Consider the following 18,859-nt stretch of genomic DNA (forward strand, 5'->3'; position numbering starts at 1 on the left):
CAAACACTTATCTTGGTATTGTTGTAATGAAAATAGTAAGTAATAATTGAACCAAATGCTTGGAATATGAGTACTTTAAATGCTATTAGGTATTTTGAGCAAATCCCATCTACTGTTCAAATTTTTAGCAGTAGAACTCCTCATGTACAAAACCCTTTTCAGCAAATGCTTATAGAGAGTTCTATCCTGTCCCAGGACTGTTGAATTCCAGGCTCAAGATTTTAGTCGTCCATTAACCAACAATCCCCAAATCAAACAGACTATCATCATCTTCTTCTTGGCATAATGTCCCCACTGGCACAGAGCCTGCTTCTCAGCTTAGTGTTCTTATGAGCACTTCTTCAGTTGTTAACTGAGAGCTTTCTTTGCCAAAGTTGCCATTTTCGCATTCGTATATCGTGTGGCAGGTACGATTATACTATATTCCCAGGGAAATTAAGGAAATTTCTATTATGAAAATATCTTGGACCGACCGGGAATCGAAACCAGACACCTTCAGCATGGCATTGCTTTGTAGCCTCGGATTCTAACCACTCGGCTAAGGAAGGTCCCAAACAGAGTATCATGTTGTCTTCAAACCCATGCTTGGCCCTATTAGTATCTTTCTAATGGATTTGAAAAAAAAAATCAAGCATTGGTGATTGTGTTTTTCCATGAAGATTAACACCACACTCCTTCCTATTCCCTTGGCTATTTGGCATCAATTCGAATAAAAGACAACAAGATTAGAATTAAAACTTTATTTTACTGGTCAGGTTACTAACTGAATATGTCAACACATTCTCATATTATCGTAAACTGATCAATGGCACAACCTCAAATTACAAATCCTGTTTCCAACCGTATTTGCCATTGTTTTTGTCCTTACCCTTATCCTTATAACCCTTGTCATAATACTTATCGGATTTTTCGTACGCCTTATCCGATTTGTCGTACGTCTTGTCTGACTTTTCATACGCCTTATCAGCTTTTCCCACCGGGCAATAGCAGGACCTGGCCTGCGAATCTAGATAGGATTTACATCCTAAGGTTAACGTTCCTGTGAACAGCATTTTCGCTGCTGCTTTACAACCTACAATAGAAAGCCATACATAGCGGAGGTATGCAAAAATGTATAGCCCACATACCTTTGACGACTATGTCGCCCACCACGTTCTTCTCATATTCGTCGCAATACTTGTAGAGACAGCGTTTGAAGTCCAAATCGCAAAGTTCCTTATCACTGAGACAGGTGTCGTAACAAATGTCGTGAGCATTACAACATGTTTCCATTTCAGCTGCCGGAAGGTATTCGGAGTCGATTTTCAAACCCAAAGAACCGCATCCATCAGATTGTGGGATGTAGAACTTGTTCTTGGACGGTGTTACATCTGAAAGAGTAATTTTGGTTGTTAGTGTCGCTAGTCGTTACCTGTCGTTACTTGATCTTATTAAATACTTTTGGTTAGTTTTAGCATGTATCAGAGAATAAGATTCAGACTAGAAAGTAACTAAGTACCATATCTGAAAAAGACGCTATATCGCCAAGCTGAAAAAATCTTCTCATAAGGTACCGCGGGGCAAGTGGGTAAATGGGGTAAGTGAAAATAATTTATATATTTTACTGAAAAAAAAACGTTAATTTACGTTTTAAACTCATGCGTAAACCTTTGAGGCCATTGAGAACATTACGATAGGTAAGAGATTTCTGAGATTTTTCAGCCATTATTGCATAATAGAGCGAAAAATTCTTAATCTGTCAACTATCACTCCGTAATAAGTTTGCGGCGTGCAATCTTATTAGGGGTATTCACTTAACTGCGTATTTCTCCCCGTAAATCGTGTAAAGTTTGTAATCTTAAATATTTCATGACATCGCATAAGCCGCGAATAAAACATTTCAGATACCGTCGTTGGGGGTGACAATGGGTCAAAAAGGAATGTGTACGAATTATTTATTGAATAATTATCGCAATTTAACTCCAATAAACTTCAAATTTGGTTTGTATGTACTTTGATAGTACATTAACAACTGTTCAAAAAAATTTAAGAAAATTATTTATTCACAGTGGCACCACAAGTGAATGAAAAATGACCCAATCTCACCCCTTAGAGATGGTGACATTGGGTCACTGTAATTGAAATAACTTGTTTTTGATAATATGGTTGCAAAACCATTCACAGCTGAAGAATATTGATGAAATACGATGCAAACAAGATGAAAAGATATCTAAGATGTTTCACAAGTATAATAAACTCACTTAAAGAACGATTATACCAAAACATTGAAGAGCTATGAGAAAAAATATGTAAACACAACGTCAAGTTTACATAAATTTTCTATTTTTTCCCTCAAATTGTCTTCAAAGTCTCATCCCCATTGCCATGAAGCCTATTCAGTCTCCCCAAAGGTGTACTGAAACAGTGATTATTTTAATTCTTCGCAAATAGTTAAATTTCGGAGCGACATTCCACGATCAATACATTTCAGGCAGATGTTGACGTCATAATCACGATATTTCAGTGTTCCAACTCATTCGTACTTCCAGGTAAAGTTTCTATAATATGAAAACACTGATAAATAATTAAATTGAAAAAAAAAAAACAATCCATTTGAAAATCTGCAAACATATTCCCTGAGAAGGTAGCTCAGGAAATGCGGGGATGATGTACCAACGACGACCCGCTAAAACAAGCCCATGCACTGTACTTGAGAAATTCTTTTTGAATTGCGCAAGTGGTGTACAGTGCATCGACATGACCCTTGGCCTCAGACTCTTATCTCCCCGAAACCACCTTACGGTATTTCTTCGGGGAGGGGCCAGTGCATATAGCACAACACGTGTAGCAGAAAACTGCTTCTCCTAGCCGACTTAAACAAAGTTACAAGGGACCAGCCTCGGCAGGGTGTAACAAGGGACTAATCCTCTGCAGCCAACTCTTGGTCGACATAATGTGAGTGACAGCCGTCTCTTTAGATACCGTCCGGTATGCACTTGCTACTCTTAATCACATTATCATGTACGTGCTTTCCAAACGCTTTAGGCTTCTGCTCGTTCTGATCGCTTTTGACCAGATTGGTCCTCCATACCTTAGTATGGATAGCGCCACGCTTGCCAGTAGCTTGCGTTTGCTGGCAATTACAGCAGAGCTGTTAGACATCATCCTCGAATGCGCCGCTATAGCCGTAGATGCCCTTTTACAGGCATATTCAACGTGGCTAGCGAAGCTGAGCTTGTCATCGATCATTACCCCAAGATGCCTAAGGAATCGCTTGGACTCTATGGTGCAATCACCTACCGAGATAAGCGCCCGTTGCTCGGACTTGCGGTTGTTGACCACCACCACCTCAGTCTTGTGACGGGCCAGTGCTAGTTAGATAGAGTGCGCCGCTGTCAACTCTACTTCCTTCATCGATTCGCCATAGACCACTAGGGTGATATCGTCGGCGAAGCCAACAATCTTAACACCAGGCGGAAAAGGCAGCCTCAGTTCGTCATCGTACATCGCATTGCATAAAAGCGGGCCCAGGGTTGAATCTTGAGGTACTCTCGCGGTAATTCGAACGCTTTTCTGCCCCTCTTCTGTGTTATACAGTAGAATCCTGGGTCCGATAGTAACACCACGTCAGTCTTGGTTTCATAGTCTGACTACCAAAGCAGCTGCTGGTTTAAATTTTACTGTGTTACTTCCGTTTTGGCTGTTTTGATATTCCGCTTGTGCCCGGACATTTGGGTCCGCCCGTTATTCTCTGAAACGCAAATATCAAATGCGGGAACACTAAACGCGGTAAGATTTTTAACAAGGAAGGCGAAGTTGAAGATTGATTTTCTATGCTAGGTTAGCGGTGATATGGGTCATTAGACTGATGCAAATTTTGAAGTTTTTGCTCCCCTATGCTTAAACGATGTCAATTATGATGAAATATATATATATATATATAAATATATATAGTTTATATGGAAATTACTATGAAAAAGGCAAATCTTTCGTGTTCAGTCCTCTAACTGCTCGTCAAAATAATGTATGGAAAAGTAAACACACTCATCTTATGTGAAAACTTCCCATCTACAACTTTGCCGAAGACCACATTTCGATGGGACGTAAGGATAATTTGTTATTTTTGATAACAAAGTGTAAATCATGCTGAGATGATCATTCAATTGCTTTCAGAGCAACACTGCTTTTTTGCTGTAGAACATAGTAGCCTGGATTACTCTGATCTATTCTTTCCGCCAGGAGCACCACTGTTGCCTGCCGAACAGTTGGTGAAGCATGCTACATGCAAACCAACTTTATGATGATGAATAACAATTTATCCTGAGGTCCAATCAAAAAGTGGTCTTCGGCAAAGTTGTAGCTGGGAGGATTCCACATTAGAAGAATCTGTTCACTTTTTCATAAAATATCATGACGAAGAGATAGAGGGCTGAACACAAAAGATTGGCATTTTCCATAGTAATCTCCATATAAACTTCAAATGGCGTGTGCACAGTCAATTTTTTTCCGAATCACTTTAAACTTTGGGAAGATGCTATTTACTATAATTAAAATCGTTTAAGCATAGGGGAGCAAACATTTCAAAATTTGCATCACTCTAATGGGTCATGGTTGCTAAGTATACTAATTACATTGTATTACCGCATTTGAAGTCCAGTTAGACTGGATTTGCACGTCAAAAGCAATTAGCAATATTTTCATCGAATAAATTTCAATTCATTAGAAAATGTTCTGATAGAATCGATTGGTTGAAAAATATAACAAAGCTATGTAAACTTATTCAACGGTCATATTTAATTATTTAAAAATCTAATAAATAATTCAAAAAATTTAAGTCGTTTATGACAGTTTTGATATTTATTTTGTTTAAAACCTTAAATCTTAATTTTTTTGTGTGGTTTGAATTTAGAACAACTCCCGAAATTTGGCCTTTAAAAAGATTTAAAAAATCTGCTGCGCCCTATAGTAGAACCATTTAAAAAATCAACGATTGTAAACCAATTGTATTGTAAGTTGTGGTTCTGGGATAGCCAGAAAAAAAACATTATTAAAATTATGATATAAGATAGAGATAACAGATACATAGCGTTTGACTCACCTCCCGGACATTTGAAAATGCAATTCTCGTCTACCGCTGCATCGAACACTTCGTGGACCACTTTGAACTTCTTCGCTACGTGAACCACGTTTTTGAGTACATCTCCGAACACGGCCTCGGCCGCTATGATTGCGTCGCGTAAACTGGCCAGCATATTCGATCCATATCCCGTGTATGCGTAGGTCAAAAACGTAAGCGAATAAATCGCCACCTTCATGTACGGAATTTGCATTCTGGCGCGTTGTCTACACAGAACTAGGACTCGGAACAATTCCTACAATCTAACGTTATGATTTATTTCGCAAAACTGACGTGGTTTTCAGCTGACGACCTATGACACACTCTCTCTAAATATAGATAAATAAGCTTACGTACCAATCCACGACAGTTAAGATCATTTTTGGTATCTACACCTTTATGAAGCAGGAAAAGATGCGGTTTGAGCACTATTTTTAGCTAAAATATAGCACTCAAATTTATGCACGGGATACGTTTCGTTTTGGTCAACTTTGACGTGACAATGAATAAAATTGTTTATTTACTCATTTGCCGCATATTTATACACTCCACATGTAAGTTTTAAGTCGTTTATGCAATTTCGGTGGTATTGGTATTGCATAAATGCGCAAAAATGTCAATAATATAGAACTATTTTCTATTGCCAGCCCATTGTGGTGCGATGTTGTATTAAGTATTTGAATTGTCAGTTAAATACTACCTAAATACTTTCTAAGCAATCAACATTATTGCGAATGTTTTCTAAAATTTTACTTTTGTTGAGTTAGTTGCGCACAGGTTTCATTGTTTGCAGTCAATTTTTATACCTCCATAGTTTTGGTATATTATTAAATTTGGATTTGGTTTCACCTTAAGCGTGGAAATTCCGTGTGACACTAAAAAGTGGCATGGGGCCGTCCACTAGCCTGGGACACGGTCATATGAAAAATTTAGATTCTCGCTCCAGTCCACTTTTTGGATTGCATTTAGGTCCCATAACAACTGTGCAAAATTTCAGTTCGATCGGTGAAACTATATTTTAGCACCAGCCGTTCAAAATTTGTATGGGATTTACTATGGGAAAATTTACTTTTGCAAAGAAAAATCGTCAGAAGTCGCCCATTGATCTCTATAAAATTCTGAACACAGATCTCGATAGGTATTTCTTCGATGAACAACATTACCCAAGACCGCAAAGCAATCCGATGGTTGTGAAAAAAGTTACTGAGCATAGACTATTCGGTAATTTTGCACGATTTTGTTATTATTTATTCCTTTACGTGTTAATCAACGTCGCCTTGCCAATAGGTTTTCATTGAATAACTTTTTTCACAAGTGTCGTATTGTTTCGCGGTCTTCGGCAATATTGCCGAAGACCGCGAAACAAGGTCTGTGTTCAGATTTTTTTATAGAGGTCAACGGGGAACCTCTGGCAATTTGGACGTAGAATTACGTCTTTCTTCTCTATACAGGAGTGAAATTAGAATTTCAAAACCAAGAGCGTTACGTTGGCATGAAATATTTTAAACGTTTATAACTTTTCGCTGGCTTAACGAAATTTCTTGATTAGCACCTCAATCGAAAGACAAGACATCAAAGGTTCATGTCGTTTACTTTCTGAATCCCACATACCTCTCCAAATAGTTTAATAACTGTTTTAAAAGAGAACGTTGATTTCAAGTAAATCTATACATAGGGGTGCTAGAGAAAATTTGATGTCATTTGCTTTTCACTCTCCGATTGGCTCGCATCTCAGCAGGCAACAGATTGGCTTGCTCTGACCAGGCGAGCTTCTCAGGCACCGATATCGATAGCGAAGGACGCCCCCGTTTGTCTTGCTTCGCTCAAATCAAACTGTCGAGCGAGCGAGAGAAGATGCCGTTCGAAGCTAAAGCCATCACATCACCGCTGCCGCCGCCAAAAGAAGAGGAAGCAGTTCACAGGAGAATTTGCGGTCGAACTGTGAACAGGGTCGGGCGAGTCATTCTCGCTTTGTGGTTCACCGCTTGTTTGCGTTCACCCAGCCATCGTCATCGCCGCCGCAAATTTCATCGGCCGAGAAGCTGTTGACCCGCGCTTCAAGATTTCGACTCGTGATAAAATCATCATTGGTGGTCAAGAAGCAATCCCGTTAGGAACAAATACCAGAAGCCCCCTGAGTTGCTGGTCCGATGAGCTGCTAATCGAGCGTTGGACTAGTGAAATCGCTCAAGATTTCAAGAGTGAGCAACGTTTCCAGCCACGAAACATTCAGCTGGTTCGTCGTATAAGCAAATAACTTGCTCAAATTTAGCTAACAAAGCCATCGGCCCTTTTCAGGGCCATCAAATTAGTGGAAAAGAGTTAAAAGAGAAATATTTCCGACTTTATTTATGACTTCTTATATTCCTAAATCAATTTCACAGCATCATACAAAATTTCATTTGTCATGAATAATTTATGACTCAGCAATTTGAGACTGTACTCGCGGACGCACCCGATTGAAGCGATCTGGACAGGGAGCCTGGGACTGCCTCCTCTCTGTTGTAAACATTTCGTGGATTGAGGGCGGGCTCTTCGACCTCATCTATTGGGAGTATTCTGTTAATCGAGGGCTTGATTTTACAGTTGTTCGTGAAAACTTTCTTCTGGAAGGAGATTCTTTTCCCCTGCCGCGGGTGTCTATGCTTGTGGGCAGGGCCGTACATTTTCATTTCATTGAAAGCATTTTCAGTCCCCAACTGAATGACTCAAGCTTGCCTTTCAGTTGAAACTCTACTGTTTCGTTTCAATCCGACGAACCTTTCCTTTCATCGCAGCAAGCGTAGTCTCTCATCTCTTTCGTGCTGCTTATGCGTCGCGCGTCATAAATCGGAGCCTCACCGCAGCGAGCTGGTCTTTCAATCGGTAGTCTCTAACTTTAGGAGCTGATTAATTCAAATGAACGACGAGGTGGCCCGTATAGTATCTCTATCTTAATTAATTACTCAACAAGTTACATAATTACACTGCAAAAAATAGGTAAAATGCAATTTGAAACATTTTGATAGATTTCAATGAAATTAAGTGAAACGAAATTCTTACTCTTTTATTTCACCTTTCTTGTTCGTTGCTTTCAATTCGGATAACGAAACGAATGAGTGTGGAACGAAAAACGAAGCGACGCAGTTGTTCGTCGCCATCGAGACGACACAACCAAGCCTTCGTGTTTCACAAAATGCTTTCGAAAATGCACAGCCCTGCTTGTGGGTCCGCACATCCGTTTTTGGCCCTTCATACAGAAGACTGACTGCTCACAAACAAAAGTACAATCTTGATCAAATCGCTTTTCAGATTATTCCAGTGCTATAGGCAGATGCCTTGCTACAATAGATGGTAGAACCATATCATCATCATCATCACGAAGAAGCGGAGTAGGACCTGTGGCGGTAGGGTTTTCCCATTTGATTTGTAACAAGTAGAATGGGTACTCATAGTACGAATACGAGAGGAGTTCAAATTACCTGCTACGATATCGGCAAAGGATGAGGAAAAAAAATCGGCAAAGGATTTTCCGTGGGTAGATACATTCTAAATTTAAAATTAGTTTGTGAATGAGCATGATTATGATCTTCCTGATGGGTATGATTCATGATCAAGCGATCGTTAACTGAAAAATGAGCATTGTTCGATACTCTACCAGACAAATTCCGGAAACGACCGTTATCGTAACGGATATTATCTTTCATCTGTCTGGCACGAGCCTCAATGACTCTCTTGCATGAAGGGCAATTCCAAAAATTGGACTTATGATTGTTCCAGCAATTTGAGCATATAAACTTGGTGGTATCTTCCTTCACTGGACAGACGTCGTTAGCGTGAGAAGAACCTCCGCAAATCATGCATTTAGCATCCATGCGACAATTTTTTTGTACCATGACCCCACTTTTGGCACCGACGCACTGAGTGGGGTTCTGGTAATTTCCTCCAGGTTTCTGGAAATGTTCCCACGTCACACGGACATCGAACATAAGTTTTGCTTTTTCTAAAGCTTTAATATTATTTAGTTCTTTTTTGTTAAAGTGAACTAAATAATATTCTTGAGAAAGCCCGTTCCCCACACAGTGCCAGATTGGGTTCTCTTTTTCATAATGACTACTTGGACTGGGGAAAATCCAAGTAAATCATTTATTCCATTTTTGATCTCTTCAGGTGACTTATAGTCACTTGAGAGACCTTTCAAGACGACTTTGGACAAACGTTCAGTTTTGTCGTCATAAGTAAAAAAGTTGTGCTCCTTCTCTTCAAGATGTTTGAGAAGAAGTTCGCGATCTTTAAGAGTTTCCGGCAAAGCGCGACAGTCTCCTTTCTTTGCGATTTGGAAGGAAACCTTGATTCCCCTAATGTAGTTCAAGATCTCCTGCCTAAATCCCCCAAATTCGGAACAACTGACCACGATAGGCGGCACTTTTTGCTTCCCCACTTGAATCAAGCAGCCTGGGCTAGAGGCTGCTTCGATTTGGTGTTCGGAAAATTTGTCTAGAGCATCGAACTGATTGCTCATTTCGATACAATTATCATTATTATTCATTTCACCCTTGGAAGAAAGTTCGCATTCCGGAGAAACGTTCTTCCTTCCATTCTTACCACGTCTAGTGACAGTTTTAAACCCCACTTTTTTGGAAGGAAGTTGTGAATTCAGAGATTTGTTGTTGCAACCATGTTTACTGAATAAACGAAAGAAGACGTGACCTTCGAAAGGTTTTTTTTTCCCAAGACGGTGTCCAAGAAGGATTACCACCGCTAGCTTTCGCCAACGGGTCCAACGAAAAATCGAAGGCACGGGTCCAAACAAGGATCGTAAAGGGATCAATAGCAGAAGAAATAGTACTGAAAAGTACTGTTTTAGTAGCACCGAAAAGTACCGTTTTTTATTTTAGCAATGAAAAGTACTGTTTTTGTAGCACTGAAAAGTACTTACCTTAGGTAGTTTTTAAAAAACTTCCAAGAGCAGAGAGAATTCGTGTACGCACAGCACGATGGTACTATGCGCACTGAACAGATCTCATATTTGGTCACAATGTGCGTCGCACTTTTTTTTTTACAAATCCCGGTAACTGAAAGGGATACTCGTGAATAATCATGATATATTTTCAATCCCAATGGGTTTCATCTGCCACCACTTGCCACCCGCAAAAATAAACGACCCCGAAAAGTGACTGATATTTGCACTTAAATTATTATAATTCCTTTCCCTTGCATTTTAGAAGCTTAGTGTCTTCGAGAAAATGATTCATTTTGACTGTTTACACAATTTTGTAGAACAAAGTTGCTACCGAAAACCTCACATTTTGAAAATATTCAAGAAAAACTGATTTTTGGGGGTCGTCCATAAAATACCTCCATATTTTGGAAATGTGACTAGATACAGACTTGGTGTCTTTGCCAAAGTTGTTTTTATTTAAATTATCTACAACTTTGCCGAAGACACCATATTTAAAGATCGTCATTTCACAAATTTTAATTTTACAGCGCTGCCTACGGCAAAGTTGCGAACTAACAGTTACCGCCAATATATGCGCCATATTTTTAGAAAATTTTCGTCCGAAGACACCATTCCAGAAAAATCTCGTTTAAGAGTGCTACTGAATTAAGTTCACGATTTCGGCCTATCGAAATACTGTGTGACGGTAGCGGGGCAGTTATGCGTGGAAACTCATTTTTTAAGAACTTCGTTCCAGGGGCTCCCTGGTACTTCTTAAAAAGATTCCAACGTCTATTTTTACAGTTATTTATCCAGCCATTTTCATATGAACTCATTCATATACGAATCAACTCAGGGATTGCTCCAAACATTTTCCAAATGTTTTGCTTATTTAGTAAGCGTCTTATAGGAGACCTGACTGTTATTCACCATATTAAGGCCGCACGGGACGGTGTTTTAATCACCCTCTCCATTTGAAGAAGCAAATCTCAAGTACCACTCAATATATCAATGCGAAAATGTATTACTATAATTATATACATGTAGTGCACAACCCAATAAGGGGCCGTCCATAAATGACAAAGCATTTTTCACTGATTTTTTACACCCCCCTCCCCCCTCGTAGCATTTCGTCACAAATTCTGATACCCCCCTTGAAAAATACGTAGCATATAAAGCACCCCCCCGCCCCTTTAATTTTTTCTTTGTTTTCCGCAGTGATTGGGCTAAACCGAAACATTAAAATCCATTGATATTATTAACTGGCTAAAACCTTAAAATCGCATGATAATCTGAGGAATAATAGTTTGATATACTGTTGCGGTCAAAATTCCTTTGGAAAACGGTTTAAACAAACTGATTAAGGTGATATAATTTTGGTTTCCTGTATATATAGGTTTATATAGTTAAATTTAATTTGAAGTATTCTGCTGTTGAATAAAGTTTACAGCTGAAAATTTAGAAAATAAAAAGTAAAAACCTTAATGCGGATTGATAAAGCCAACAGTAATGAGTAAGAGTGAAATATATTTCATAATATATCCATCCGGAATTTTGTTATGTTATTTTTTTATTATTCGTGCTTGACAAACTGATTACAGTGAATATGAATAAAAGAAATACCTTAGTTTAGAATGGATCTTCGTCATTTATATTTAAGTACATATCCATTCAGCAAACTGTGACCAGGCAGAGAAAAAGTAACAATTGTAATATTTGGAATGTTTAGATAATCTTAGCGAATTTTATACAAATTATTCATCTTTTATAATATTTCAACTAAACTACATTATTGTTCACCATACTGAAATATTCTTACATAACTCATAATAAAACAAAAAAATAATAAAAAAAGACATTTCCCTGAACTACCGAGTGATTTAGAAAGCTGAATAGGACAATTTTGAGAACACTCAAATTTTATGTCCTTATTATTATCGAGGCTATTCCATCAAAAAATAATCAATGTGTTCATTGAGTAGATATCTCCAGCAAAATTGAAGGCATAATTCAATACATAAATATCTTGTTCTACTATAGGGGATTTTTTTTTTATTATCGTACAAATTGGGCCAAAGGGTCTCAGATTTTCATTAAACTTTTTCATGAAAGGGCAGGGCTCATGGATATATAAATGAAAAAAAAAAATTGAGAAAAATTCAGGGTCGCCTATTTTTCCGGAAAACTCAGGTGGAAATTTTTTGTTTTCCCTTGTAGTGTTACTTTGAAAAATCATAACTCAAGAACGAAGCATCGTAGAAACAAAGTTTATGTATGAAAATTTAAGCAAATTTTCTCAAAAATCCATAAAAAATATGAACTGGAAAAAGTTTTCCACAAAATTTTCCACCGTTAGGGAAATTCATAAAGAAAAGCTGGAAAATCTATGCCCAAACTCGCGGATTTTTTTTTTCCTTTTCTGTCCCGTACGGTAATAAAAAAAATCCCCTATAGTAACGTTAATATTTGTCTAAATGAGCATATTGTATTATTTTGTAGAAATGAAGATTCGATAGAAAATGCGAGGGGCCCAGATAGCCGTAGCGGTAAACGCGCAGCTATTCAGCAAGACCAAGCTGAGGGTCGTGGGTTCGAACCCCACCGGTCGAGGATCTTTTCGGGTTGGAAATTTTCTCGACTTCTCGATAGAGTATCTTCGTACCTGCCACACGATATACGCATGCGAAAATGGTCATTGGCACAGTAAGCTCTCAGTTAATAACTGTGGAAGTGCTCATAAGAACACTAAGCTGAGAAGCAGGCTCTCCCAGTGGGGACGTAATGCCAGAAAGAAGAAAAAGAAAATGTGAATAAAACTAAAATGGTGGATTTTATTTATTGTTAACAAATTGGAAAGCAATGTTTTCCTAGTCGATAAAGCATTTATTTTTAATTAACTTATTAAATGCTTAGTTTATTTATAAAAACAAATTAGTTTAGACTTGAATACAAAAGAATATTTACATATCCATTGATAGCTTAAAATCTGTGCGATTACCGTATCAAATGTTATAAATTAATAAATTTTGAATTTTGTCATATTGATGTTTTCAAGCTGAATCATCATTGAATAACCCAAGTTTAATAAGTAAAACAAAGGAGTTTAAAAAAATATCAGATTGTCATTTATTTTTTTCAGCACAATATTTATTTTCGTACTCTTATCAACGACATGATTCAAAATGCTACGTCCATTACTTGGGACTTGGGACCCCTCCCTCCCCCTCGTCACACATCGTCACAAATTCGTGAAGTCCCCCCTCCCCCCTAAAATGCTATATAATTTATGGACGACCCCTAAATTTTCATCGGTTCACTAAAACGACTAAAACTAGAGATTTGCTTCTGCAAAGTTTTGATGCTAATCGTTAGAGTGAGACAAAAGATAGGAAAAATAACACGGTCTCCCGTGTCACCTTAATAACCAGTTTTGCTAGACCAGCAGGGGCCCAGATAGCCGTAGCGGTAAACGCGCAGCTATTCAGCATGACCATGCTGAGGGTCGTGGGTTCGAATCCCGCTGGTCGAGGATCTTTTCGTAAAGGAAATTTTCTCGATTCCCAGGACATAGAGTATATTCGTACCTGCCACACGATATACGCATGCAAAAATGGTCAATGGCACAGTAAGCTCTCAATTAATAACTGTGGAAGTGCTCATAAGAACACTAAGCTGAGAAGCAGGCTATGTCCCAGTTGGGACGTAACGCCAGAAAGAAGAAGAAGTAGACCAGCAGTTTTTAGCCTTGCTAAAGTACTGTCCGGCATCAAAAGGTTGTCCCAGAGACACGTTTTCGCTATTTGGGAGATTTTGGTATCGTCATATGTTGATGAGCTTGTTAAACATTTTTCATGATCCACGTTCAGCTCTGCCGCCGTACACATCGTCGATAAGCTAACAATAAGAAAGGCCCCGTGATATGCATGCCTTTCACTGCAAAATCCAGATTCTACTTCAACAAGATGTTTGCACTAAATGCATCACCTTTTGAACTTCTGCTGGTATGCATATTGGGGATGAATAAGCAGTTCCTATCACAAGTTCTTATCAGCGTATAGTTAAAGACGAGCGATGTAAAGGTAATTTTTCGTTATTTCACATTGAACCGTTGCCATGAGATGTTGAAGGCAGTTTTTAGAATGAAGAACAGTTTTTTACTTGCTATTATTGTATTGGGTATTGTAAGTTACAAAAAAGTTTGTCTAACTTATGCTGAAAGCGGTAGATATGGTATAGTAGTAGAGTCCAGCTTCTGTCAAGATTTAAATGATAAAAGGTGTTTTTTTATAGCGGATGACCAGTTCCTCAATAAACAAAAATTTCTGTTCGAAATTCTGAGGAACATTTATCAACCGTTAGAGTTTGAAGAGTATATTCCATTCTCGAAGGCTTGGATTGAAGATGCCTCCAAATATAAGGTAAATGGTTGAAATTTCATCCTAATCCCAATTTTAAATAAGTATCATTCTTTAACTTTAGAATTTCAGCTCAGTTTCAGAATTCTTCGACTTATTCCAAGACGGGTTTTTGTCAAAAGGCGAAATGTTTTCAATTTACAACTATTGGCACCTCAAACAAACACAAATGTTGTTCTCATTTTTCTACAACTCAATTGATTGGGATACTTATCGAAAAAATGTAATTTGGGCTCGAGAAAATACCAATGAAGGCATGTTCATTTTCGCTCTCACACTATCTGTATTGCATCGACCAGATCTACAAGGATTGGAGCTGCCCGCTATCTACGAACTAGATCCTTACTTTTTCTTCAACGGAGATTTGATTCACGATGCCATGGTGCATAGGATGTCTGACGAGGAATATGGATTTTATTTAGAACGTGAACGCAATGCAGCAATCAGTAACTACACGTCCAAGTTTTCTACCAATAACTTTGGAGAAGGCAAAATGGCGTATTTTACTGAAGATATCGGACTGAACGCGTATTATTACTATTACATGCTTGAATACCCATATTTCTTAGGAGGTGATGAGTTCGGACTGAACAAAGATCGTCGCGGGGAGTTATTCTTGTACATGCTCCAACAACTGTTGGCACGCTACTATTTGGAAAGGCAGTCAAATGTACTCGGACAAATTGAAGAGCTTTCGTGGGAATTTCCGTTGAAAACGGGATATTACCCGATGCTACGCTATTGGAATGGCATTCCGTTTCGACCAAGAGAAAATAATTACAATATGAGATCATACGATCCGAAGAAACTCCAACTTATAGAAGATCATGAACTTAGAATCAAACGCGCGATTGATTCAGGATTTTACATTAAAGCTAATAGGACCAATATCAATCTACGAGCAGCTGAGGCGATAGACGTAATCGGCAATATGGTTAACGGTAATATCGACAGTATTGATTTGGACTATTTCAAACCATTTGATGTATTCGTCCGAATGATACTTGCACAAGGTGATTACTACGGGGAAACCGAAGATTTGTGGCCAGGACCTTTGATGCATTATGAAACTTCAATGCGAGACCCAATTTATTATCAATACCTTGAACGAGTGATTGGTATTTACTGGCAGTTCAAAAACTATCTTCCACCGTATTCCGTTGAAGAACTGAACTATGATGGTGTTCAAATAACAAGCCTCACAATTGATAGGCTAGTTACGTACTTCGAATACTTCGAGGCCGACATCAGTAATGGGATACCATTAACTCATAGAAAGTCTGAACAGAAAAGTACATGGGATTATAATATTTTTGCAAAACAAAAACGTTTGAATCACAAGCCGTTCAATTACACGATGAATGTTAAATCCAACATTGTCGAGAAAGGTATTGTTCGTATGTATATGGGTCCAAAATTTCAAAATCTCCGGCAACTTCGTTTGGTGAAAAAATATTACGTAGAAATGGATCAATTTGTAGTACAACTAGAAGTAGGTCAAAATGTCATAAACCGCTCCACAGAAGATTTCTACTACAACATTCGAGATCGCTCTACTTACACTGACTTATACAAACGAGTTATGCGAGGACTTCAAAAAGAGCCTTATGCACTGGATTACTCGGAGATACATTGCGGTTGGCCAGACCGCTTGCTTCTACCAAGAGGCCTTCCAAATGGGTACGATATATCATTTTTCATTATCATCAGTCCACATATCCCAGCAAAAGTTCCTCAATATTCAACGTACACTCTGGGCTGTGGAGCAGGATCAGGATCGAAATATAGCGATGACCTACCATTTGGGTTTCCCTTTGATCGTGAATTGGACGTAAATCACTTCAAGACTGAGAATATGATTTTCAAAGATGTAACAGTTTATCATTTGGGTGAATATTAATTGAATAAAGGAGAAACATATCAAAAAGCAATAAAATATTTTAACATTTTTTACTTGTATATTTTTAGATGTAATTATTTTTTTATTATTGGGGATTCTGCCCTCCAATAGACTCACACCTGAAAAATATGGTCCCACCAAACTATTCTCACACCATGTTTGCCATATATTTGATAACGCCGTAGCTAACAAAACCACACAGAAAAAAATCCGTTCTCGTATCCGTGAACAGCAGGCGTCAACTCGTCAACAAGCAAAAATACACCGTGAACTAGATCATGTATTCGAGACCAATCATGGTAGTTCACGGTGTATTTTTGACAGTTCACGTTTTCCAGAACGCTTTTTTGAGCGTGCATCATGTAACCGCACATGTAAAACACACTGTTGGATTGTGCATTGAATGCAAGGTGCGTGCTTCTGCTGAACTGCCATGTAAACCGATGTGTGAATATTTATTTCCCCACGTTAAAAACTTGCACGTCATTCTATTCGTCAACAAAACGAACAATATTTCTTGCCATAGTAACGATGCAGACTTGAATTCTGAAGAAATAAAAAAATAACAGTTTTTTCTCCTTATTTCCGATCAAAGGTGACTTTCAGATATTATTCCTCCCTCGCTCATCAACATCCTTCCCGTGATGATTGTGGAAATGCAGAGGTATTCTCGGTCTCTAGAAACATCAATCATTACGCACTAACATTCCTTCCCCATCCTAACTGACTCTTATGACTTGTCCGGCATCGTTATTGATCAATAACCTGAGAGCTGCTAAAATGTGCACTTCTAGAGTAAGCGGAAAGTACCATCCGTTATTCATTTTGATCGAAGTGCAATTTGTTCCAGTTCCGATCAATCACGGAGTAGCAACTATTAACATGTACAGTCAGTCTATGCTATGCTATCTATTTTATGTATTTTGCTGACAGTTTATTTTTTTATTATTGAAACAATCAACGGTGAATTGAATCAACGAAATGCAAAATGAATCATTGTTACTCTTAGATAGGCATTTTAAATGCGAAACATTAGAGCAAAATTGCATTATTCGGTCTATTTAAAATTAAGTATTATATTATACAATATTTACAAAATAGGTACATATTTGGTATGTTTTAAATAAATTTTAGATGTTGATGTGTATGAATCATTAGTAGGGTCGGTGTTCCCGTAGTGGACAGTCCCATATAGTCGCACTAGTGGCTTTTTACAGCCGTTTTGCTATAAACCTTTTTCCTTCAAAGAGCTACGCTCATTGGAAGTGCAGTTATCGCTCAAATCATTGAATTATACTTTTTTTTGTGAAAAGATGAGAAGGTTTTATGCCTATGGGAGAAGTGGCTTAAAGTAGCTACACTCCCACGGGCTTTTCCTTTCTTCTAGAGAAAAAAAAGCCGAAAATAAATAAATAAAAAAATTTAAAAAAATCATTTTTTGACATGAAGGTCAGGATCTATTTATCTAAGTACCATTAATACACAGCTTGATTTTGTTCAAAAAATGATCGAAATAATTAGTTTTGCTTAAAATTTGAGCTCCCTTGCGCCTATAGTAAACCTATTGTTCCTATACTGCCCATAACTGCATATTTGTAACATTCGACAAAAGTAGGCATTGAGTAAATGGGATACCAAGTTTGCATTTTACTGCAGTATGCGAGGAAACTGAAATTTCAAAAAATCATCATGAATTCAAAGGAGCTTATTTGAGGCTGAAATTTTGTATAACGCATATCGCATATTGGGTGAATAGTCAGAAAATAATTCTGATAGAAATTTCGTTGCTACTACATTATTTGCTGCCGTGAATCGCAAGTCAGTCCCATCTGTAAAAAGTAGGCATTGAGAAAATGATCTGAGAAGTTTTGAAACTCATTTTCCATACGAATATTCAAAAAATTCCAGAGGATTGTAACATGTTCCAATCTTAATGAAGCTTTCACAACTTGCTTTTCACTACGATATCTTTCCGAGAAAAATATAAAGATGATCAAAACACGTTACATTTTTGTGTTTCACTGTGCGAAAGTCTGTAGTGGGACTGATATGCGGTTACTTTTCATTATGGGACAATTTGACTTGCTGTTTTTTTCCTTATTTTTCCGAACAAATCATATCATTTAATTAATGCTGCTGAAAGAGCATTGGAAGAGATGTTGAAAACTGAACTTAACTCAATTTTGACTAAAATGCAGATGGGACTGACTTGCGATTCACGGCAGTTTGGCTCATGTATAATCTCAATGTGACTGTTATGCGGTTACAATTGCCAATGTGACAAAACAACTTGGTATTTTTTTCGAATTTTCTAGAACAATCTCACAGATTTTAGTAAGTTAATCGAAAGTATTTATCATTTGATGACTCTCCATGGCATTAACTCCAATTTGTCAAAAATGTCGAATGTGACTGTTATGCAGTTATGGGCAGTATAGTAGCACTACTGAGAGAAACTATTTATTATTTCACAAAATAATTGATGAATTAAGAACTTTTTTTACATCAAACGAAAGCTTTTGATCCAC

General features: G+C 37.8%; 2 protein-coding genes across 3 annotated transcripts; one reads left to right on the forward strand and one right to left on the reverse strand.

Annotated features, from left to right (window-relative positions):
- Window positions 1-725: 725 nt before the first annotated feature.
- On the reverse strand, window positions 726-5,611 carry LOC5579046 (group XIIB secretory phospholipase A2-like protein). Of its 2 annotated transcripts, XM_001657191.2 has the most exons (4): window positions 5,453-5,611; window positions 5,078-5,358; window positions 1,128-1,370; window positions 726-1,072 (listed from the first exon to the last, which is right to left on the reverse strand). In XM_001657191.2, exons 2-4 carry the CDS (start codon window positions 5,307-5,309, stop codon window positions 822-824), a joined length of 726 nt encoding a protein of 241 aa, XP_001657241.1. In that variant the 5' UTR covers window positions 5,310-5,358; window positions 5,453-5,611; the 3' UTR covers window positions 726-821. The 2 variants fall into 2 exon arrangements, with proteins under 2 accessions (XP_001657241.1, XP_001657243.1); XM_001657193.2 differs by having other exon boundaries at window positions 5,078-5,611.
- An 8,367-nt stretch (window positions 5,612-13,978) lies between these two features.
- On the forward strand, window positions 13,979-16,375 carry LOC5579047 (hexamerin-1.1). Its single transcript, XM_021852532.1, has 3 exons — window positions 13,979-14,246; window positions 14,307-14,434; window positions 14,496-16,375. Exons 1-3 carry the CDS (start codon window positions 14,135-14,137, stop codon window positions 16,329-16,331), a joined length of 2,076 nt encoding a protein of 691 aa, XP_021708224.1. The 5' UTR covers window positions 13,979-14,134; the 3' UTR covers window positions 16,332-16,375.
- The last annotated feature ends 2,484 nt before the right edge of the window (window positions 16,376-18,859 follow it).

This window comes from Aedes aegypti, chromosome 3, assembly GCF_002204515.2.
Source record: "Aedes aegypti strain LVP_AGWG chromosome 3, AaegL5.0 Primary Assembly, whole genome shotgun sequence".
NCBI lineage: Eukaryota > Metazoa > Arthropoda > Insecta > Diptera > Culicidae > Aedes > Aedes aegypti.